The 25,509-nt window shown below is 36.4% G+C and overlaps 2 protein-coding genes across 8 annotated transcripts in view; both read right to left on the bottom strand.

Moving 5' to 3' along the window:
- adam19b (ADAM metallopeptidase domain 19b) overlaps positions 1-25,509 on the bottom strand; it is a 248,503-nt gene that overhangs the window by 166,867 nt on the left and 56,127 nt on the right. For 3 of the 6 annotated variants that reach the window (XM_694823.10, XM_073922485.1, XM_073922487.1), the window contains 6 exons: positions 25,385-25,493; positions 25,151-25,292; positions 22,280-22,367; positions 20,261-20,494; positions 17,882-17,976; positions 13,928-15,157 (listed from right to left, as the gene is read on the bottom strand). The exons of 1 other annotated variant lie outside the window; for it this stretch is intronic. In XM_694823.10, the coding sequence (XP_699915.6) occupies positions 15,127-15,157; positions 17,882-17,976; positions 20,261-20,494; positions 22,280-22,367; positions 25,151-25,292; positions 25,385-25,493 (699 nt within the window). In that variant the 3' untranslated portion in view covers positions 13,928-15,126. Of the gene's footprint in view, positions 1-13,927; positions 15,158-17,881; positions 17,977-20,260; positions 20,495-22,279; positions 22,368-25,150; positions 25,293-25,384; positions 25,494-25,509 lie in introns of those variants that run through there. 2 more of the 6 variants (XM_068213295.1, XM_073922488.1) reach the window with 1 other exon arrangement.
- On the bottom strand, positions 1,621-12,438 carry si:dkeyp-44a8.2. 2 transcript variants are annotated; one of them, XM_068213296.1, is made up of 4 exons: positions 12,231-12,438; positions 9,394-9,494; positions 7,541-7,726; positions 1,621-4,422 (listed from the first exon to the last, which is right to left on the bottom strand). In XM_068213296.1, the coding sequence occupies exons 3-4, from the start codon at positions 7,650-7,652 to the stop codon at positions 4,223-4,225; spliced, it is 312 nt and encodes a 103-aa protein (XP_068069397.1). In that variant the 5' UTR covers positions 7,653-7,726; positions 9,394-9,494; positions 12,231-12,438; the 3' UTR covers positions 1,621-4,222. The 2 variants fall into 2 exon arrangements, with proteins under 2 accessions (XP_068069397.1, XP_068069398.1); XM_068213297.1 differs by having other exon boundaries at positions 7,541-7,723.

Below are 25,509 nucleotides of genomic sequence, written 5' to 3'. Positions count from 1 at the left end.
AATGGTAACAATATTGCCAGCAAGTGACTATAACTGCCCCTTTACAGTAACTTACCTGTAAATGTGTTTTGCAGTAGCAGGGCCCTACCACAATTTCATTTTTTTTTTTAACCGTAAAATAGTCACTGCAACTTCTTTTTATGGTAAAATGCCCTTTACCACATTTTGATTTTACAGTATGACAATTCTTACAGTAGTTTTATTGTAATTTAATTACATTCTACACTAGCAGTACAGAACTTTTTTATTCATCAACTGTCTTCAACTACAGTATAGCAGTACTTGATTACAGTAGAATACTGCAAACTCCTAATATGCAGAAAGTTACAGTAAAGGTTTTAAAATTACCCAGAATGCAGAGCATATTACAGTAGTGAACTGTCAAGAACATTTGTGGTATTTTACTAGCCATTTTTGAATAACAATTTACCGCAACTGCCCCTTTACAGTAACTTAAATGTGTTTTACAGTAGCAGGAAGCAGTAAAATAAGCAAGACAAATAGCTTTACCGCAACTTCTTTTAATGGTGAAATGCTCTTTACTACATTTTAATTTTACAATATGACAATTTTACAGTAGTTTTACTGTAATTTACTTACATTTTACATTGGTATTAGTATTTACTGAGTTTATCAATAACTGTATCATTTTTGTGTTCAACTACAGTATGGCAGTAATTTGATTACAGTAGATTACTGCAAATTCCTAATATGCAGTAAGTTACTGTTAAATTTTTATAATTACCCTTAATTGATAGCATATTACAGTAGTGAACTGTTAAGAGTGCATGTGGTATTTTACTGGGCGTTTTTGCAGTAAATTACTGTAAAACAAATTGCGGCAAAGTTTAACAGTGTACTCAAGTACTTTGATTACAGGAGGATACCGCAAACTCCTAATCTGCAGTAAGTTACTGTAAAAGTAACCCATTAAAGAACGCATATTACAAGAATACATGTGGTATTTTACTGGCCGATTTTACAGTAAATTACTGTAAAGAAATTGCAGCAAAGTTTAACAGTGTACTCAAGTATTTTGATTACAGTAGAAAACCGCAAATTCCTGACATGCAGTAAGTTACTGTAAAAGTTACCCATAATAAAATGCATATAACAAGAATGTAGGTGGTATTTTACTGGGCGTTTTTTTCAGTAAATACCTCAAATAAAATGCGGCAAAGTCTTACAGTGTACTCAAGTATTTTGATTACGGTAGGAAACCACAAATTTCTAATATGCAGTAAGTTACTGTAAAAGTTACCCATAATTGAATATTACAGAGCATATTACAGTAGTGAACTGTCAAGAACATTTGTGGTATTTTACTAGCCATTTTTGCAGTAAATAACTAAAATTGCGACAGTTAACAGTGTACTCAAGTTAGTTGATTACAGTATAATACCGCAAACTCCTGATGTGCAGTAAGTTACTGTAAAAGTTTTTAAATGACCCACAATGCAGTGCATATTACAGTAGTGAACTGTAAAAAATGTATGTGGCATTTTACAAGGCAGTTTTGCAGTAAATAACTAAAATTCCTGCAAAACCTAACAGTGTGGTTTTGCGTTAAACCTGTGTGCTGCTTACGTTCGTAAATAAATCAAATATCACAACCAAACGTTTTCATTGTGCTTGTCAGCAATGTTTTATTACAGGAATCAAATACTCGAACTGAGCGTTATGGAACAGATAATATGATAACTATGCAACACGTGACTGGTGTTAAAATGGTTTGGCCTGAGATGCAAAAGCCACTTCGGTTTACAAAATTGAAGATAATCATATAAAAGAAAAAGAAAACAAACTACAAATTGAGCACAGAGTGGAATATTGTAAAGCCAAAATATTTCCACTACAAATATACAAAAACAGCTAAACGATTCCAGCTTCGGCATACACAGCAAACCTTCGAAATAGTACTTGGCTGTTGTGTGCGATAATGTACAATACACAAAAAGTATACAGGGGGGGAAAATATGTGTGTGAAACCCAGTGATAGGAATGAGATGCTTTCAGCATGCTGATACAAACGATGCTGTAGCTTATTGCACACGGGGAACACACCACAGAAATCACCAGCTCAATCTGATGTCATCCATTAATAAAGTAATAATCTGCATTAAAAGAACACCACTTTTTTTAAGAAAAAGGCTAATTTTACAACTTAGAGTTGATTAGTTGAGTTTTACTATTTTAAACCTATTCAGCCAATCTCGGGGTCTGGCGGTAGCACTTAGCTTAGCATAAATCATTGAATTGGATTAGACCAATAGCATTTCGCTCAAAAAAAATTATTTATTTTTCATGTCGATAGGGTTAGGAACTATACTCTTATTCTTGCGTAATAATACAATTCCTAGCCAGATCGGGGAACTACACTCTCATTCTGGTGTAATAACACAGTTCCTAGCCTTATCGGGGAACTATACTCTCATTCTGGTGTAATAATAGAATTCTTAGCTTTATCGTGGAACTATGATCTCATTCTGGTGTAATAATAGAGTTCCTAGCCATATCAGGGATCTATACTCTTATTCTGGTGTTATAATAGAGTTCCAAGACATAATGGAGACCTATACTCTCATTCTGGTGTAATAATAAGAGTTCTTAGCCATATCGTGGAACTATACTCTCATTCTGGTGTAATAATAGAGTTCCAAGCCATATCGGCGAACTATACTCTCATTCTGGTGTAATAATAGAGTTCTTAGCCATATCAGGGATCTATACTCTCATTCTGGTGTAATAATAGAGTTACAAGCCATATCAGGGGTCTATACTCTTATTCTGGTGTTATAATATAGTTCCTAGCCATATCGGCGAACTATACTCTCATTCTGGTGTAATAATAGAGTTCTTAGCCATATCAGGGATCTATACTCTCATTCTGGTGTAATAATAAAGTTACAAGCCATATCAGGGGTCTATACTCTTATTCTGGTGTTATAATATAGTTCCTAGCCATATCGGCGAACTATACTCTCATTCTGGTTTAATAATAGAGTTCCTAGCCATATCAGGGATCTATACTCTCATTCTGGCTTAATAATATAGTTCCAAGGCATATCGAGGAACTATACTCTCGTTCTGGTGTAATAATAGAGTTCCAAGACATATCAGGGGTCTATACTCTTATTCTGGTGTTATAGTTCCTAGGCATATCGGGGAACTATACTCTCATTCTGGTGTAATAATAGAGTTCTTAGCCATACCTAGGAACTATACTCTCATTCTGGTGAAAGAATAGAGTTCCTAGCCATATCAGTCTTGAAAATAGCAACTTCCGTTTTCCGTTAACAGAAAAGTCAAGCTTTAAATAGCAAAATTATAACTTATTTTTACATTTTTTAGCGAGATGCCAACGGTCCATTCCTATTCAATTATTTATGCTAAGCTAAGCTAAAAGTGCTCCTGTTAAACCCAGATATCGACTGAATGGATTGAAAAATGGTAAAACTCAACTATTAAACTTCAGATGACTTGTAAAAATGAGCCTAGCTGCAAAAAAAGTGCAGAGTTTCTCTAAACAAAACAAATCACAAAAACGGCACTTAAACATGTTTCAGCTACGTGGAAAAATGGATACCTGACAGTGTCTAGTCAATTCTGACCTTAAGATTGCATGTTGTGTTGTTTGCGACAGTATGTTACGCTATTGATGTGCTTAATAACCACAACGAACTGCTGTCACTGGTAAAACTCCATGAATCGAATGAAAATGTAGTTATTACACCATAAGCTTTTGAAAATGGACCACAAAACTCGGAATTACTGTTAACGGATGAACTGGTGATGAACGCATCTCACATCTATTTCGAAATTAAAGCGAATCTGTAAATATGCATATTCAGATTTTCTATCTGTTACCACAGTTAATTGAGAGCATTTACTTTGTCAGAGCATATAGTAATAATAATAATAAAAACAAATCGAAATGTACAGAAAAAAAGTGTTCAATCGGTTACTATAATAGGAAAGGGAGATAAAAATAACTATCGAGGATGTTTGGCACTAATTGTAGAGATTCTACATCTCTAATCTAATTTAAGGGGTAATTCTATTTAAGTTATGTGCCGAAAAAGATGCGTTTTGAATGTGTGTGTGGCTACTCACACATTTAAACAGCAGTAAGAGTGGGATCTGTCAGTTTTGGAGAGGAAGCTTGAGAGAAAAGTGTGTGTGTGTGTGTGTGTGTGTGTGTGTGTGTGTGTGAGTATGGAGTTCAGAAACCGGAGGGGGTGAGAATGTTCATGTCTCTGTGTCTCAGTCTGTGAGAGGTTTTCTTGGCCTCCTCGCCGCTCATCTCGATCTTAGGAGATTTGAAGTTGGCGGGATCTTCAACGCTCAGGTTTATTTGGGTCTTGAGGGCATCCATCGTGTTGGACTTCTGAAGCCCAAAGAAAGACTGCAGAGGAAATCCCCCTGTATTGAAGAAAAGAAAAAAAATTCACATTAAGGCACAATCCTGGCCTTATTTATTTTATATACCCCTATTCACGATATACAAATAATTTAAAAGTGTATTCATTCAATTGAGCACATGAGTTTTAGGCTATTCCTATTTTAGAATTAGTTTCGAAGTTTAACTTTAACAAAGAGGAACAGATACTGTAATTATTGTATTGTTCTTTATTTGTTCATGTTAGAAAATACATTCACTAACAAACTAATGAAACCTTATAGTAAAGTGTGACTGTTTTCCTTTTGCAACCAGTTACATTCATTTAAAAAGTAACTGACTACCATAATTTAAGTTCGCAATGACACTCATACGGTGTACCTGGAAAGTCTTCACAGTGCTTCACTGTTTCCACATTTTTTATGTTACAGCCTTATTCCAAAATGGATTAAATTCATTTATTTCCTCAACATTCTACACACGACACATATAACAAAACACAATCACATATACAGAAGTATTCACAGCCTTTGCGGTGAAGCTCTAAATTGAGCTCAGGTACATTCTGTTTCCACTGATCATTCTTTTGAGATGCTTCAGCAGCTTAATTGGAGTTCACCTGTGGTAAATTCAGTTGATTGGACATGATTTGAAAAGGCTTACACCTGTCTATATAAGGGCCCAGGGTTGACAGTGCATGTCAAAGCACAAACCAAGCATGAAGACAAAGGAATTGTCTGTCGACCTCTGAGACAGGATTGTCTCGAGGCACAAGGCTGGGGAAGGTTTCTGCTGCTCTGAAAGTTTTAATGAGCACAGCGGCCTCTATCATCCATAAGTGGAAGATGTTAGAACCACCAGGACTCTTCCTAGAGCTGGCCTGCCATCTAAGCTGAGTGATCGAGGGAGAAGGGGCTTAGTCACTGAGGTAATCAATAACCCGATGGTCACTCTATCTGAGGTCCACCATTCTTCTGTGGAGAGAGGAGAATCTTAGAGAAGGACAACCATCTGTGCAGAAATCAACCAATCAGGCCTGTAGGGTAGAGTGGCCAGTGAAGCATGGTGGTGGCAGCATCATGCTGTAGAGATGTTTTTAGCAGCAGGAACTGGAAGACTATTCAGGATAGAGGCAAAAATGAATGCAGCAATGTACAGAGACATCCTGAATGAAAACCTGCTTCAGAGTGACCTCAGACTGGGGCGATGGTTCATCTTTCAGCAGGACGATGATTCAAAGCACATGGCCAAAAATATCAATGGAGTGGCTTCACAACAACTCGGTGAATGTGCTTGAGTGGCCCAGCCCATTACACTTCATAAAAGCAGTCTGGAGAAACAAATATTGACTCACACTCTCCCTTTGTACATGTCATCGGAGGAGGAAAGCCCCGCCCATTAGTGACGATCTGAACCTCATTAGCATAAACTTACCTGAGTAAAAAGCATTCATTCATTCATTCATTTAATTTCTTGTCGGCTTTGTCCTTTTATGAATCCGGGGTCGCCACAGCGGAATGAACCGCCAACTTATCCAGCAAGTTTTTACGCAGCGGATGCACTTCCAGCTGCAACCAATCTCTGGGAAACATCCACACACACATTCACACATACACTATGGACAATTTAGCCTACCCAATTCACCTGTACCGCATGTCTTTGGACTGTGGGGGAAACCGGAGCACCCGGAGGAAACCCACGCGAAGGCAGGGAGAACATGCAAACTCTACACAGAAACGCCAACTGAGCCGAGGTTCGAACCAGCGACCTTCTTGCTGTGAGGCGACAGCACTACCTACTGCGCCACTGCCTCGCCGAGTGAAAAGCAGCCATCTGCTATTAGAGTTTTTGTGATGTACCTGCTAAAGATAATGTCAGCGACTGAGAAGCATTATAAGTGTCGAGTTTTGATCCTTTTTAGCGTTTTGACATTTTCTATAACAGTTTTCAACATTTAAAAAAAATTGCTCATATAAAAAAAAGTTTACATGAAAGCAATTCTGAATATAGTTGCGAAGTATAATTTTTAACTCAGAGTCGCAGAAAACTAGCTTTAAAACAGTAGTCTTTATCCAAATTAAGCACATTTTATTTTTCTGTTTCTAGCTCACACCAAGGCCTGCACCGTCACAATCTAATTTGAAAAAAGATTTGAATAATTCATTTAGGTATAATTAAATTAAGAATTAATTAATTTGAGATTTGATTCAGAATTGCTAAACAATCATGTTGCATCCATAAACTGATTATTCCACCACCCCTAGTGTTTTAGCAATTACCTTTCTTGTTTTCACATTCGACAGTCCTCCCTCAAAACAGCAGGAAAAAACCCTTTTGCAAATATACTGAAATGGGTGGTTCATGACACTTTTGAAACACTAGGGGCTTTGTGTGATAATGCAGAGGAAGAGGAGGCCAAACAGGATGCGAAGTAAAGTGGGGTTTGGGTTGGCTTGATCCCACTGTGAAAGATGTCAAAATAAGATGAATGGGGGTGAGCCCTTTACTAGTGAAAAATAGTTTTCACTGATCTGTATCTTAAAAAATTATATTAATAATTCAAATAATGGATAATATAAATATACATTTGACCACCCCTAGAATGGTTTACACCATTGTAAATGCATAAAATCGCACCAATCAATCTATATGTGAATTCAACAGTCATTCAACAGTCTGAAACCGGCAGATCTAGAGCACCGATATACACCGTGAGTGTTTACAAGACACTTTTATTGTAAAACAGTTGTTTTTTTTCTAAATATAGCCTAAAAGTGAAGTAAAAATAGATGCATAGTTTGTATAGTTTCACCTACAATAACCTCTGAAAGAGCTAATCAGAGGTTACTGTAGGTCAGAATACACTAAATATCCCTCAAAACACTAAAAACTTCAATACATTTTAATAAAAAGTATATGTATCTTAAATAAATACTTAAATTTGACTCACTGACACATGTATTACATAAACTATCATTGACCCCCAAATTGTCAATATATAATTCGCACCCTGAGGCCAAACTATCACCGTGAGGGCAAATCATCAGATAACATGTACTGAATTTTAGGATGTGTTGCATGTGAATAGCAGACCTACACTGGTCTATTACATCGTTGAGGAAAGATATTTAAAATTTTTACCAGGGGTGTTTGTTTCTGATCCTGGGTCAGTGGGGGATTTTTGCACGATGGGCCGCACACCGAAGAAGCTCCATCGCTCTCCTCCTCGTCCACCTCCTTCATTACCACCCATAGAAACGCTTGCGACGAGACTGCTGGACTCAAACAGAGTATTAGGGGAGAGGACTCTGGCTAAACCAGTGCCTGCTGGAGGACAAAAAGAAAAAGATTATGAAGATTATCAAGAGAAAGATTTAGAGAGGCACTATACATTGTTTAAGCATTGCGTTAAAAGCAAAAATCCATATTGTCGGCTCATTTACAAGTCACCTAGAGTTAAACAGTTACGTTTAACCAATTCAGACAATCTAAGGGTTTGCCAAGAGCTCTTTTAGCTTAGCATAAATTATTGAGGCACAATTATCTAACTCAGGACTGTCTTCACCTAGCTAGAGACTATATTCAGGCACTGCACAATATCACTGCGCCTGCTGCAGCCATGGTACGACAGCAAAGTTCCTTGATTATTAAACCAGAATGAGTATATAGTTCCAAGAATAGCAACTTTCATTTTCCACTGATCTTAGTACATGATTTATTTATAGAATAGTCAAGCTTTAAATAGGAAAATTATGAAAACTCGATTTGAAAATTTCTAAGCAAGATGCTAATGGTCTAATCCGATTCAATAGTTTATGCTAAGCTAAACTAAAAGTGCTCCCACCAGACCGAGAGTGCTCTGTTAAGGCTTGTTACTTTAATAACATTTCAAGTAATGCATTTAGTTCTAAGAAATGACAACATATGCTGCTTTTTTATTTTGCATTATGACCTGGATAATGTTTACATTCCCTAGAGAAAGTATGCTAATGGTCTAATCAGACTCAATAGTTTATGCTAAGCTAAGCTAAAAGTGCTCCCGCCAAACCCAGAGGGCTCCGTTATGGCTCATTACTTTAATAACATTTTTAAAGCAATGCATTCAGCTCCATGAAACGACGACATATGCAGCTTATTTACATTTGATTATGACCTAAATAATGTTTAAATTCCCAGAGAAAGTAGTACTATTTGTATTTTTGCTGTAAGATTATTTTAACTGCATTATATTTTAGGCATATTTTGCACTTAACTTTAAAGTTACCCCAATCATTCTACAACTATCAGTTGTTTCCAAAAAAGATAGCTCCGGTATATGATTCTGACGGTATGATTGCCTTGGATAAAAATATCATGGTTTCACAGTATTGTGCTTACTGCTCTAAAATATGCTCTTTTTGAATGTCTGGGTAAAAAACAAAAACCTTTTTCCCCTTTGAACACAATATATTTTATTATGAAAAACATTTGAAATATTTTGGAGCAGTAAACATTTCAGGCTAAATGAATAAAATAAATCATTGACTTTTGCTGTCTTCATTATTACAATTTAAAACAGCATCTTTTCTGCTGGAGATCCTGTTGTCCTAGAAAACTAAAAATATCTTACATAAACCGTGGGAATGGTATAACAGAACATTTTGGTGGCTTTAAAACCTTAACTTTTCCAAACCTCGGTATACCCTGAAAACTGGTGTCGTCCCATGCCTAGGCAGGGTTTAAATTTTGCTCATCATTTCCTTGTAGCAAACTAATGGTAAAAGGGGTGTGGTCATGAATATTGTGAATGAAGTCATCAAGCAAATGATAAAAAAACAAAAAAGACTTTGAAAAACCAAAACAAAAAAATTCAGTGGAGCATATAGCAGGGATGATTTGTTCATCTAAAAAACAAAAATGCACTAGCAAAACAACAAACACTGTAAATTCTGATTTCACACAAGCTTTAAACTGTCTGTATTGACAAATAATTGATTATGAAACAGTGTTTCCACCTGTGCTTGGTGTTTAGGTTTGAGGGGAGGGACAAAGTGATGGACGGTGCTGATGTTGAAAGCTTGTCCTCTCTGAAGTCCTCGTTTAGCATCTTCAACTCCTATTAAAAAAAAAAGGCAAAGTTTAAAATGTAACCTTTGCTGTGCCATAAAAAGCACAAGACAATATGACAATTTTCTATTACTTTAACGAATAATAAAGATAACATATGGTAAACACTGGTTTATATAAAAAAAAAATTTATTTATTTTTTTTTTATTAGAAGATACAAAAAGGTACACAATTTGAGATGACACAAATACAAAAACTATGAAACAATAACAAAAAACAACAACAACAATACAGTCAAATATACTGGCAGGTGCGGGTGTTTGTGCATGTGTGCATGTATATGTGTGTGCATGTAAAGGAAACTTGGTAAACAGTTCAGAGTACATACAAAAGGTACAGTAACATTCACTCAATGAAGCAAGTAACATATTATATATATATTATAAATATATATATATATAAATATATATATATAAATATATATATATATATATATATATATATATATATATATATATATATATATATATATATATATATATATATATATATATATATATAAACGAAAAAAAAACAGATATAAAGAAACCAGTCAGTGATGAGTGATGACAGTAAACAAGCAAGAGAGGACAACAGCAATAATCATCATCATCAACAACAACAACAACCACTACAATGATAATAATAAGAATAAATCAAAAGTACTACAATAACTACTACTACAGAGAGCTTCTAATGTTATGGCTATTACTACTGCTACTACAGCCACAACCACTACTACTACTACAAAAATGTCTGCTACAACTACTGATACCATTACAATGACTACTACATCTACTACTGATACTACTACAGCAATGCCTGCTACTACAACATCTTCATTAACGTCTACTACTTCTGATACTACTACACCGACAACGACTACTAATACTACTACTACTACACATCCACTACCTCTGATACCACTATACCAACGACATCTACTACTACAAATACTACTTCAAAAAATAAATAAATAAATAAATAAATAACCCAACTATAACCACTACTACGACTATGACTACTACTACAACAACTACAGCAACCTGAATAATGACAGTTTTAGAAAAACTTGTAAAAATGATAATGAGGAGATAACAGGACAAGTCAGGACAGTAGTAATAATAATAATGATAACAAAAGTAGAAGTACTAATATTAATGAAAATAGTGAGGAGGTGGGGTGGGGTTGGGAATTCAGGTAGAGGACAAATAATAATAATAATTAGTAGGAAAAGGAAAAAGAAGAAATAGAAGATTAGAGAAGAAAGTAAAAAAGGAAAGCAAAGAAAGAGTAGAAGAAGAAAAGGAAAATAAAAAAGCAAGTGGAAACAAATTGCAGCAGACAAAACAATGAGAATATTAAGAGAAAAAACATTACTATAATAATGGTAATATACTCAAAGAAAAGAATTATATTGAAAAGAAGAATTTAGGTAACACTATGATGAATTATTAATAAAAATGTATTTATGTAAACGATTTGAAACTTGACCATTTATCTATCATCATCCAAACAACTTACACAATAAAAAAGGGGAAACAAAAATCCATACCAAGAACCTCAGATATCAACTATATTGGAAAAAAACAATAAATCGGTGTTTTAGATTGGGGTAAAGCTGAGGTTATATTCACAGTCTGACTTTCTCCTTAATCTAATTTCAGAAAAGTATTGTTTGCAAATTCTTAATAGGGATATCATATAGTACCAATGACAATCTAAATAAAACATTGTTCACAGTCCATTAAATAGTGGTAATGTTGTTATTAAGTCATATTTACATGCGATTTCAGACAGTATTCAAACAATCTTGGTAAACAAACAGGGACCACTTCACAACCCTAATGGTCAAAACTTACTACCGTTTAAAAAAATGAACGAATGTGTGCACATAAAACCCTTTATTGAAGTAAATTTTGTTTTATATTCTCATTTTTATGACTTTCTCCTAAATAATTATTTCAGAAAAGCATTTTTGTAAATTCTAAATAGTGAAATCATATTAGCAGCTAAAGACTATCACAGTAATTTACAACATTCACAATTAATTAAATAGAGCTAATGTTGTTTTGAAGTCCTGTGTACACTTCAAGTACCATGGTAAATAATATAAGGTGTGTGTCACAAGTTGTCACAGAACGAATGTGCAAATATAAAACCAATTTTAACGTTTCCTTAGTGCGTTTATTGAGGTAAATTTGGTTTTATATTCACACACTCGTCGGAATTTCTCTTTAATAATTACTTCTGAAAAGTATTCTTTGTAAATTCTAAATAGTGAAATCATATTAGCAGCCAAAGACTGTCACAGTACAACATTGTTCACAGTCAATTAAATAGTGCTAATGTTGTTTTGAAGTCCTGTGTACACTTCAAATGTTCAAAGTAACCATGGTAAACAATATAGGTAGCGTGTCACAAGTTGTCACTGAACGAATGCGCGAATAAAACACCAACTTTAAAGATATCTCAGTGCGTTTTAGCACTAAAGCTTAGCATTCATATCACCAGTCTGACATCATCCAACGTTAGCTGTTCGCACCTTGCTAACTGCTCGTATATAACAACAAACCACCAAAGGGAATATAATAATAGCGCATGTCAACATTAATCGATTTCTTCTAATGTATATTTGTATTTACAGAACGTCAAACGTCCTATTTAATGTTAAACTGGCTGCAGTCCAAGCACTAGAAGCTTCGAGCGCTGATAAACAGGCCGTTGTTTACAAGACAGAACCCACCTTTTCCGCGCTATAGCTCGTTTATTATCCGATCCAGCGGGGTCATCCATTTGCTCCATGATTATTAAATTAAATATTCGCTGTTGATATGCTGATCAAGGCGGAAAATCACCGAAATTTTTAGGTTAAAGGCCTTTTTTAAGCGAACGTACGATTATCAGGGACAACAAGAACAAGGCGTACGGCCAAAATGACGGACAGGAAGTTCAAGGTTGTAGAGTAAAAGTCCCCTTCTTGCTGGCGAATGAGGGCGTTGACTTCCGGCACACCTCCAGCAGAGCCCAATGAAACCATAAGGACGTTTTATGGTATGTTTTGATGGCTGAGCACGAAAATAAAATATAGTTCATGACAAAAAATACGAATGGTCATGCACATATTTTCTATTAATGACCAGCACGTCATGTGGAGGATATAAACTAGATATTTTCCATATAAAATTGAAGTCCTTCATGCATCTACACTTTATAATGTTATTGTCTTGTTTTTTCTTTGTCTTCCTTTTTATGGAAAATATATTTTGTTTTTTCGCCATATCTAACACACATCTGTGACCGAGATTTGTTGATAAAAAAGTGGAGTTAAACATTTTCAGAGGGATATGCAGTTTTGATGGTCTTTGTCGGAAATATATTTGTGAATTTCATATATTTAGACTGCTTTAAGCAATAATGAGTCATATATTTAGGCTATTTCAATTCTGTTTATCCCATTAAGGTAATTATATTTTAGAGATTTTATGTTCTTATAAATTTCATACAATGGTATACACAATCTGACAAAAGTCTTGTCCTTGTTCCCAGTTGTAAGAGCGACAAATAATAGCTTGACTTCTAGTTGATCATTTGGAAAAGTAGCAGAGGGTAATTTTTTTTTTTTGATGATTCATCTGTTGAGCTGCATTCCAATCATCACAGATACTGCAGAAAACCTACTACTGGAACCAGCATGGACTCAAGATACTCACTAGAAATTAGTCAAGTTTGTTGAAGGAAAAATCATGGTTTGGGGTTACATTCAGTATGGGGGCGTGAGAGAGATCTGCAGAGTGGATGAAAACATCAACAGCCTGAGGTATCAAGACATTAGTGCTGCCCATTACATTACAAACCACAGGTGAGGGCAAATTCTCCAGCAGGATAGCGCTCCTTCTCATACTTCAGCCTCCACATCAAAGTTTCTGAAAGCAAAGAAGGTCAAGGTGCTCCAGGATTGGCCAGCCCAGTCACCAGAAATGAACATTATTGAGCATGTCTGGAATAAGATGGAGGAGGCATTAAAGATGAATCCAAAGAATCTTGATGAGCTCTGGGAGTCCTGCAAGAACGCTTTCTTTACCATTCCAGATGACTTTATTAATAAGTTATTTGAGTAATTGCAGAGATGTATGGATGCAGTCCTCCAAGCTCATGGTAGTCATACACAATATTAATACTTTTTCCACTGCAGCATGACTCTTTATTTTATACTGTACATTATTTCTGTTTTGTGACAAGACTTTTGTCTAAGCAAAGTCAGACCTTACTGTCTTAAATTATTAAAAATCAAGGCATGATCGTATTTTATTTTGGTAAAATAAGCGTAATAGAGGCCTTTGCCTTTCATATAAGCCACTTCTGATATTAAATGATCAACTAGAATAATAATAATTCCACAAATTCAAGCATTTATTAAGACAAAAAAAAATGACAACAATGTTAACAGATGGGATTTTTTATTTATTTATGATGTGACATGGAAGGCACTGCATTGCATCATATTTTGCATAGGACCACCTCTTTACTTATGAGAAATTAAAGTTAAGCAGAATTTAAATTAAAGTGACTCTTTTCTGATCCCTATGCGGATATTTGCAAAAGCAATCCACCTTCACATTTAAAACAGATCAATATTTTCTTTCTTAACCGTTTTATCCATGAAAAAAAAACAATTTTAAGGCGCTGTTGCATTCAACACTATGAATAAATAACTTTTCAACAACAACAACATAAAAAAAACAAACAGAAATCAAGTACATCGGTCATAGTTCTCCAAACAAATTATGTAAGAAGAAATTATAATCGTCCAGAGTTTTCCCCCCAAATGACTTACAAACAAAGAATATGTATTAAAAAAAATAAGATTGACATTTTTATAGGTTATTTAAACCTAAATACATTCCCTGGGTTAATTAATGCCCTTATTTAAAACATGAAAAGAACATTTTAATCAAGCGTTATCAAAAAAGGCAGTTTAGGAATTCAGAACCAAAGCACCATGAGTAATATGAACAGATTCTTATCCAGCAAAATTGCAAACACCCTTTGAGACAGGTTACTTGATCTTATTAACATATATACAGTACAGTATACTATAAATAGTATATGACTACACAGAATTTAAGGTTAAAAAAGAGCCCAGTATATACAGTTTGTGTTTCTGGACTATTATTGCTATGAAAACAATCTCCAGTACTTTTATTCCCCAAGTACAGCTCTACAATAGTATTAAACTAAATTGTACCAACAGTGCAAGTTAGTTCATGACTAGACGAAGACGATTTTCACTATTTATATGATTTAGCTACATTGTGATGCGTGCAAAAGAATCAAGGTTTCATATTCTGGAGCAAGATATTCTTTTGGGTGACCCATGCTGTTATTGTATAATAATGCCATATACATCGTCCAGTTTTCTTTTTCTTTTCTCTGAGGTCTCTAATGAAACTGCAACATACTGTTTGGCACAGGAATAGTGGAACGGCACCTCCCAAAACACTGAAGTGAGAGTCTGACCTTCGTTCTGTGTTCAGGTCAGTAATGTGGTCATCACTTTGACACAGTTGTTTGGTCACTCTTAAAGACGTCTTAAAGGTGCAGAGGTGATTGATGTAGCGCTCGGCGAGCTTCACTGCAACTCAGCTCTTTCCAGAAACTTCTTTTTGGAACCTAAAACAAAGTCAAATCAAGTCTTACGAATTCTAATTTATGACAAAAATGTAATAATATAAAATTACATTCATTCATTTATCATTCATTTTTATCAGTTTATCCGGGGCCGGGTCACAAGGGCAACAGTCTCAGGAGAGAACTCCAGACTTCCCTCTCATCAGACATTTCCTCCAGCTCGTCTGGGGGATCCTGAGGCGTTTCGAGTCCAACCGAAAGACATAGTTACTCCAGCATGTCCTGGGTCTCCCCCAAGGCCTCCTGCGGGTGGGACATGCCTGGAACACCTCCCTAGATAAGCCTCCAGGAGGCATCTGAAAATGCCAGAGTCGACTCAGCTGGCTTCTCTCGATGTGGAGGAGCAGCGGCTGTACTCTGAGCTCCTCCTGAGTGACAGAGTTCTTCACATTATCTATAAGGGTGCGCCCTACCACACTGCAATAGAAACTCATTTCGGCCGCCTGTATCTAAGATCTTGTCCTTTCGGCTCAGCTCAACAGGCCGGTACATTGACCGTATTACTGCTGCCGCAGCACCAATCTCGAACCTGAAGATGGTAAACTACCTTTTTCTGGGGAAGCACCATGTCCTCGAACTTGGAGGTGCAGATTCTCATCCCAGTCGCGTCACACTTGGCAGCCCCAGTGCATGCTGAAGGTCCATGTCGGATGAAGCCAACAGAACATCATCATCTGCGAATAACAGAGATGAAATTCTGTGGTCCCCGAACCGGACACCCTCCGTCCCAAGGCTGCGCATAGAAATTCTGTCAATAACAATCATGAACAGAACCGGTGAACCGGTGAAGAGCACCCCTGCTGGAGTCCAACATTCACTGGAAACAAGTCTAACTTATTGCCGGCAATGCGAACCAAACTCCTGCTCTGGGGTACATTTCCCAAAGCCATCATTAGCCAACAAAGGTCGCAAGTTCCGTCGTTACAAGCATAGTGTGTTGATTTGCCGTATCCAAAATCCGTCACTCCTATGAACATTTGCAAACTGCGTCGCAATCTTGATAGCTTGCAACTACAGCTCTGCAGCTGTAGTTTGAAACGTAGTTCCTGGCTGTGTTCTATTCCCACTTATCCCCCCTATACCCAATTCAATTAGAACCTTCTAACATTTAAACTTTGAATAATTAAAAATAAAAAATAAAATAAAAAAAAAAGGTGTAATTTGCCTTCAAACTATTTTTACAGTTCAGTTTTAGCGATCGTCATGTTTACAATTGTGCTCCCTTCGCAGTGCACTTTGAAAGCATTAATGTCATTTTGAACACAGCCTCAAGCGAAAGCTTTAGGTGACCTATTATTTAAAAGCGGAATTTATATTACGTCTCCAAAGCTTGTGAAAACAAAACGCATACATTAATTATTTTAATTTATAGTGGGTTATTTATTATCTGTACTGTATATGACATGGACATGCCGGTTAGAACTTTCTGCAGTGGTTACAAGTGTCAAATTGTAAAAGTAGACTTAATAATATACTTAAAAAAACTACTTAATAATAATAATAATAATAATAATAATAATAATAATAACATGAATAATTATCATCATCATCATAATCATTAATATTATTAATATTTTTATTAAATAAAGATTTTTTTCATTTCTAATACATAGTAATATAAATAATAATAATAATTATCATCATCATCCTCATGATCATCTCTAGTATTATTAATATTATTATTAAAATATGATTTTTTTCATTTCCTAAAAAATAATAAATAATAAATTTCATTTTATAATAAATCGCCTCAGTATTTATTTATTCATATGATTTATCTATGATATTAGAATACGTGTTAGCTTTTGTAAGTGATTTGCTTTAGAATAGGACATATCATTCTAAGTAATATTTGTAAAGGAAACTTATATGTGCCATTGACATATATTTCAGTTAATATAGAAAACGAGTGCATGTTTTAACCAAAACCAATATGGGATTTCATTTAAATGAGTGTTTGTGTAAAACAATATAATTTGTACAAAGAAATGATGGGGCTCTTCTGTGAAGAAGTAGTTCCTCCGCCCCGTTTAGATTGTCATTATGGGCGTTTTACGTTATAACTAACATTAGAAGCGATGGATCTGCGATAAAGAAACTATGCGTTTTGGGAAACACTCGTCACTACATCGTTCTTTTCCCAAATGATGCATCGTACCATGATAGTTCAGCAGTGAGTTACGTCGTTGTTCAGAAATCGCACCCCTGTTCATTTGGGACGAGACGGCCCTTAACAGAGCGCTTCTGACCCCATACTATACAATACATACACAATAACACTAACAGAATGAATAATATTATATAATTAAATTAATATTATTTGAATACTATATTAGGCTATTAAAATGTGTGTTTTAATTAAAATCTGGAACTGTGACCATTTGATAAATAGTGGACATAATAAGTGTTTCAAACGCTTCAAATTGCTTTTCAACTACTTGCTTGTGTGATATTATATAAATGTCAGCTGCCATTTGACAAATATGTAAAAAACAAACCCATATTTCTTGCTTTCGTAACTTAAATTATCAAGGCATTCTAACTGCAGTCTGAATGCTTTTGAACTATTTTTAAGTGAGGGATATTATTAAACAGTAATGAAAAATTATAGCAGTTAAATTATTAAAGAAGATAAACATGACACACATCTATAAAGCTAGTAAGCTAGTTCCGTTTCAGAGCTTACAACTTCTCTCTTCTGATTACCTGACGTTTTGGTGGTGTCCAGAAGGGGGCATCAGACTGGATTTCCCTTTCTGCAGCATGGCCGGTGAAACTGGCATGCCATTCTTAGGCAACATCTGAATGTAACACAGCAACGTTTCATTTCATTATTTAGTTGCAGTCAGTAAACAGTGATTACATTATGCAAATAAGCCACTTTTTATAAGGGAGCTGCAGGAGCTCTGATACAAACAGTGCAGGAAGTTCTACAACCAAGTCAAGCCATTTTACATTCAGCCTCTATAATGTACGAGAATCTACTTTCATACTTTTGGTTTCATTATCTTTTACATTAAGTAATGGTGCTTGTTACTAGTAGAACTTCAGTAGGTGCTAATTATTAATTGATTATTTAATTATTAATTAATTCATTCAGTTTCTTGTCGGCTTAGCCCCTTTATTAATCTGGGTTAGCCACAACGGAACCAACCGCCAACCCATCCAGCACATTTCCATGCAGCGGATGCCCTTCCAGCTGCAACCCATCCCTGGGAAGTATTCACGCACACACACTCATACACTATGGACAATTTAGCCTACCCAATTCACCTGTACCGCATGTCTTTGGACTGTGGGGGAAACCGGAGCACCCGGAGAAAACCCACCCGAACGCAGGGAGAACATGCAAACTCCACACAGAAACACCAACTGACACAGCTGAGGCTCCTTCTATGATTAATTAATTAATAACAACCTAATTATTAAATATAAGTACTATACGATGCTCATACTTTTATAAATACTAGTTTTTATTTATTCCATGGTAGTTTTTATTCACTAGTTACTAGCGTTTATTGTTAGATATTTGTACCTATAAAGAAGACTATTACTTATTAATTACATTGATTAGCAACTAGTACATATTCAAAAGATGCTATATTAGAAACAAATCCTTATTTGACGTTACAAACATTAGTTTAACACAACTCTAGGAGTTCTGAATAACAAATATCATAATAGCATAACTAAAGTTATGTAAAACAGATGTAACTAGGATAATACTTGTCTAACTAATGCTAATAATACCAGTAATAATACAAAAAATACTACTAATACTGTCTAATAATTAAGTTCTGGTATCTGTTAAATAATAGTACTACAATCAAATAAATAAATACTACTATATAATAGGTCCAAGTACCTGATGAATAAAAACTAATATACAATTAAATAAGAACTACAGTGTATTTAATGGGTAGTAGTATACATTAATAAGAACTAGTGCCTAATTGAGCTGGCAGCTAGCTCTCTGCAACTCTCACATGGTCGCCCACTGAAGCTAAGCAGGGCTGCGCCCGGTCAGTACCTGGATGGGAGACCACATGGGAAAGCTAGGTTGCTGCCGGAAGTGGTGTTAGTGAGGCCAGCAGGGGGCGCCCAACCTGCGGTCTGTGTGGGTCCTAAACGGGGACGCTACACCGCTCAGTGAGCGCCGTCTATCGGATGAGACGTTAAACCGAGGTCTGGACTCTCTGTGGTCGTTAAAAATCCCAGGATGTCCTTCGAAAAGAGTAGGGGTTTAACCCCGGCATCCTGGCCAAATCTGCCCACTGGCCTTTGTCCATCATGGCCTCCTAACCATCCCCATATTCCAATTGGCTTCATTGCTGTCTCCTCTCCACCAATCAGCTGGTGTGTGGTGTGCGGTCTGGCGCAAAATGGCTGCCGTCGCGTCATCCAGGTGGATGCTGCACACTGGTGGTGGATGAGGAGATTCCCCCCATTGTGTGTAAAGCGCTTTGAGTGCCCAGAAAAGCACTATATAAATGTAAGGAATTATTATTATTATTATAATTAATGAATACTAGTATGCAATATACAAGTACTTATAGCTGTTTAATAGGTTTATGTATCTAATAAGCTTGAACTAGTGCCTAATGATACAAATAGGTATTAGTTGTTGTTTTTATAAAGCAGTAATAGCATGAAAACACACACCAGGGCTGCGTCCGAAATTACATACTTCCCTAGTATATAGCATATGAAAAATAGTATGAGCTGAGTAGTATGCTTGAATTTATATTATTAGAAAAACACTAGAGCTACTACTTCCAGTGAGATTCTGTAGTGTGCATCTAATGGATGCTATGCTATCACACGAGAGAAATCATGAATGCGTCGCAACTGACAGGGGTAGGTCATGTGATAATGACAACAAGGTGGATGTAGTACATCCTAATTTAATTCACTTTGATTAATACGATATATAACATACTTTTCTAATGATTGTGTAGTAAATTGAAATTCAAATGTAGTACCTACTCGAGTAGTAGGCGATTTGGGACGCAGCCTAATAGCTTTTTTTAGGGTTAAATGCTGAAACAGCTAGACATACAGGATCTGCACTGGTAAAACACTGACCTCTGTAGTCTTTGGTGCAGGGTTTTTGCAGGGTTTGGTGGTGGGGCAGGGTGGTGGTGGTCTGTTGGGTGGTAGTGGTCTTGTTTTGGGGTTTACTGATGGAGACGGCTGGGACGGCTCTGAAATGAGGTGCTTGTGTGGAGCATAGGCTGGGATTGGAGGAGGTTTCACAGTCGGCCGAATGATACTGTGTCTGGATCTAGGTGGACCTGTAGGACTCGCTCGAAGGGTGGCCTGAAAAGCAAACAACTGTAGTTTATGCACAGTTTCTGTAAGTCTAAAAATAAATATACACAATGACAATCCATAATATAAATGAATTTTGGGGTGAAATCTTTGTCAGATTAATTTTCCACAATAGTTCTAAGGGTCTGGTTGTCCTACAGCAAAGTATAAACTTTAAATCCCATTTTCAAACTTATATTATAACATTTTTTATGTAATATATGGATTTCTTTTTCAATATATAGAAAGTTTTAGAGAAATATATTTAAACAGCATTTATTAACCTTTGTCAATGTTAACTAATGAAAAAATACAAGTATTTATTATTTGTTAATGATCAATTATTCGTTTGTTCAAGGTGCAGAAAAAAATGAATACTTTTATTAGAAACAACCTATTTAACATTTTTTTTTACAGTCAATATTTCCAATATAATTTAGTCACAAGACTCCCTATAGTCAAACGATGACAGATAAGTCACACACACACACACACACATATATATGTATGAGCAATATCACACACTGGTGGGAGGCGTGCATTGGTACGAGGCCGCAGGCCGAGTGCCTTAGTGCCCCCACCAGTGCCGATATACAGCCATATTGCACTGCTACGAGTGTGATATTGCGTTTATTCAACAGTTTGACGGCATCATTTTGTATATAAAAACAAAATCAAACATGAAGAGTCTCAAAAACCCTTTTGTATGAGGAACTACTTTCTGCCGGAATCAAATCATAAGCTGACAGTTAAACAGTTGAGCGTGCATCTTTTAACCTTTAGATCTGTAGTGTCTGTTTTTAGCTGGCTGTATGTGGGCGGAGTAATAATACACAAAGGGTAAAGAGGCTGTAGGAGTTCTGATATTACAGAATATCGTACAGCTATCAGCCAATCAGATTTGAGAACCAGACAGAACTGTTATATATATATATATATATATATATATATATATATATATATATATATATATATATATATATATATATATATATATATATATATATATGATAGAATATTTTCATTAATTTATTTTCCTTAGGCTTAGTCCCTTATTTATCAGGAGTCGCCACAGTGAAATGAACCACCAACTATTCCGGCATATGTTTTACACAGTGGATGCCCTTCCAGCCACAACCCAGTACTGAAAAACACCCATACAGTCTCATATTCACACTATGGCCAGTTTTTGTTTGGCCAATTCACTTCAGCTCATGTCTTTGGACTGTGGGGATAACCGGAGCACCCAAAGAAAACCCACATGAACACTGGGAGAACATTCAAACTTCACACAGAAATGCTAACTGACCCAGCTGGGACTCGAACCAGCAACCTTCTTGCTGTGAAGCGACAGTGCTAACCAATGGGCCACCGTGCCATCCATAGGATATAGAATATATACATAAAGATAATCCCAAATAATAAAGATCATTTGTAGTACCCAAATGAGCCTATGTTATTAGCCTAATCAGTTGTTATCAGGGAATAACATACCTTGGAATGTCATGACTGACCAATCAGAATCTAGTATTCCAGAGAACAATTTTATTTCACACCTTTCAGCCAATCAGATTCAAGAATTTCAGCTCACCATGGGATAATTAAGAGTCAATAAACGCTGCATATGTTGATTTGTAAATGATGTACATTAATATTCCATGTACATTTTTTTCTTTTTAGACAACCAGCAACTAACTGAATATGCGGTGAGTATAGCAGATTTTTCCTTCACACATCCAATGCTTTTGGATGGACGTACACTGAACACACACTGACAACAAAACAACTTCGCACCTGTTCATCAGCGGGAGCTTTCTTTGGCTGGAACACTGGGTTGGCATGGCCTGTCGTGTGACTTTTAGGCTCAGGGGTGTCTGGAACACTGACAAGAAGGAAAATAATGACTTCGTATAAAGCAATAACTGCTAAAGACTTAACCATTCCTGCATTTACAGTGGGGGAAATAAGCATTGAACACTTCATGTTTTTTCCTGGAGTAATATTTGTAAAGGAGCTGTTGGCATGGAATTGAACCAGGTTTTAGTAAAAACCCAAACAATATAAACATAAAAATAAAACAAAACAAATCTGAAACATGAGTTATGTGTAATAACAATGGTACAACACAAGGAGAAAGTACTGAACTACTGAAATGTATTTAATACTTTATATAAAACGCTTTTTTGGTGATGGCAGCATAAAGACGCCTCTCAAAAGCATTCACGTGTATTGCAAGGAAGTCAAGCCTTCTCATTTATGGATCCTTAACTCTGGAATAGCCTTCCTGATAATGTCCGAGGCTCAGACACACTCTCTCGGTTCAAAACTAGATTAAAAACCTATCTTTTTAGCAAAGCATACACTCAGTGCATCCCTAAGCGGTATGCTACATGAATGTGCTCCATGCAAGTTTAAGCATCTCGTTTATATATACTATGAACAGCAGCTACACTAACTATTCTCTTTATTCTCTATTTCCACTTGGGGATACTCATCCCTGAGGCCCTCAGACTATGCGGCGCCACTGATTCGATCCAAGGCCAGCGACGAGATGATCCCAAGGTTTCCATAATCCTGGACCAGGCCGTACCCTGAGCAGCTGCTGTGGTGGTCATGGAGGAGTGGAGAGCATGATTCCTGTGACGCTCCAGGGACAGACGAGTCTTCGCTGAGATCCAGCATTCTCTAGCGCCCAGACTGCAGCTCTGCACAAGAATTTTTTTAGCCAGAGGAGAAACGTTCGTGCCCAACTGAGCCTGGTGTCTCCCGAGGTTTTTTAATTCTTCACTTTTGCGATTTGGTGAAGTTTTTTCCTCGCCGCTGTCGCCACTGGCTTGCATGGTTCGGGATCTGTAGAGCTGCATATCGATGGATTTGCTCTTCAGGGCCCTACCATTCACCCGGCGCAGTGTGGCGCAAGACGGGGCGCAGTAGTCTTTTGGTAGTTTCCTCTTGGCGCAAGAGTCGTTTTGAAGCGTTGCGCTACGCTGTTTAAATAGCAAATGCATTAGCGCTCATTTGTGCGCCCATAGGCGTTCTGGTCTAAAAAGGGAGGCGTTCTGAGGCGGACCGCTGGCGCGTTGCTATTTTGAGAATCTATAATAGATTTTTCATTAGACCAAAACAAACCCGGTCTAAACTCCGGCGCAGAGTTGCGCCTCGCTTACACACTGCTTAATACACACAAGAGAGCAATAGGCAAATATCTTTACATATGAAAAAAATTAAATATTAAGGATATATATAGGATATAATAAGAATAGATATAGGATATAAATATAAAGGATTAAAATATTACAAAACATTATTTTTCTAGCCCACATAAATATGAAAAATCACTGCTTTTATGTCTTCATCTCGGGAGGCTTTTTCAGTTCATTCATAACAATTTGCTTTTGTATAATGTTATTATTATTAGCAGTATTATTTATTATATCCATATTTATATTTGTTTTATTAAAAATAAGCTTAGATTTGCCCACCTGTCAGGTTTTAGACCATATGGGGCACAGCATGTGTTTTAGGATATAACTCAGGTTTTTGAAGACACTCTGTTATTATTATTAATTTATTCGTTTGCTGGAAATTAGAACTGAATTTAGAAATAGTTTTGAAACGAATATTTGCGCTTAACAAACAAAAGTATTTATTTATAGACTAATTGATGTCTGTGCGTAAAGGTTTCCCTATCCAAGAGCGAAAGTGAAAGTGATCCATTATCTCTCATTCTCACGCAGTAGATGCTCTGTTTAACAGTTTTCTGTTATAAAACTGTTAAATGTTTGCTTGTGAAATGCTAATTTTTTCCACTTAGACTTACTTTGCGTCCTGTAAAAAGCGAATGCGCTCTTGGCGCGACGCAGTGGACTCTTAAAAGGAATGGGAGATGAGATTATAATTGATTTATTCTCAAAACACACCTATAACTCATTAAGAAAATAAACTCAACCCTTTTAGACCATGCGCCGCGGCGCAAGGCAGATTTCCCGTCCTTAAATTAGTCCTGACACGCCCTGCAAGCGTTTGCGCCCTGCGTTTTGCGCTCTGCGCATGGACCGTCAAAATAGAGCCCTCAGTGTTTGGACTCTCAGTAGTGACTATTAAATCACACTGAACTGAACTGAACTTAAACACTGAAAACTGAACTACACTGTTTCAATTTACTATGATCTTCTACGTGAAGCTGCTTTGACACAATCTACATGTACATTGTAAAAGCGCTATAGAAATAAAGGTGAATTCAATTGAATTGTCTTGCTGAAATGTCCACCCTGGTTTCATCTTCATCATCCTGCTAATGTAGATGCAGGATTGAAGCAGGCAGCTAATATTCATTTACACCGAGGAAGGGCAGAGGGTCACTGAAGAATTACTGAGAGATTTCAGCTGCTGTCTGGGCTTTCAGTGCCTTTCTACACCTCCCTTTCTTCATGTGTTCAATAATTGTCCCTTGTGTCAATTCTTTTTTTTTACACGTCAAATCATTTGTAAACTAATTAGATTTGTCTTCTTTGCTTATATGGATTTGTTTGGTTGTTACCAACATCCGGTTTTGGTTGTTACCAAAATTTCAAGTCAACAGCACCTTTAGAAATATGTTTTCTGAGAAAAGTGGAGATGTTTTCAATACTTATTTCCCCCAAATTAAGTTATAAACTCTGTTACTTGATGCATGTTTGTGTTTTAGGAAGAGCTGGGCTTTTGGTGGAGAGAAACCTCTGTTTACAGCGGCACCAACAGACACCAAGCACAGCCAACGCCAGAAGAAAAGACAAGCTGAGGAGAACCAGCACAAGATAAAAGCTGCCTGCACATAAGATAAGACAAAAACATCAGTCAAAAAACATAACTCATCGTAGATAGGGTTCAATAAAATATTGAGGTAATCAGCTGACGTACTCTGTGAGATCACAGGCCCGCTGTCCAAACTGCCTCCTGGACCCGATGTCCCACAAAATGGTGGAGCCCAACCGGAGTGACAGTGACAGTTGTGGTTATTATTGCAAAGCTGCAGGACAAAAAAA

The sequence above is a fragment of the Danio rerio genome, chromosome 14, assembly GCF_049306965.1.
Source record: "Danio rerio strain Tuebingen ecotype United States chromosome 14, GRCz12tu, whole genome shotgun sequence".
NCBI classification, from domain to species: domain Eukaryota; kingdom Metazoa; phylum Chordata; class Actinopteri; order Cypriniformes; family Danionidae; genus Danio; species Danio rerio.
Note: the sequence above shows the minus strand (reverse complement) of the source record. Positions and strands in the feature narration are given on the sequence as shown.

Coding starts and splice junctions, on each gene's coding strand:
- si:dkeyp-44a8.2 (XM_068213296.1), bottom strand. CDS start 7,652: ATGGGTGGTAATGAAGGAGGTGGACGAGGAGGAGAGCGATGGAGCTTC. Junction 4,423..7,540: donor ATCAGAAACAAACACCCCTG/GTAAAAATTTTA, acceptor TCTTCAATACAG/GGGGATTTCCTCTGCAGTCT.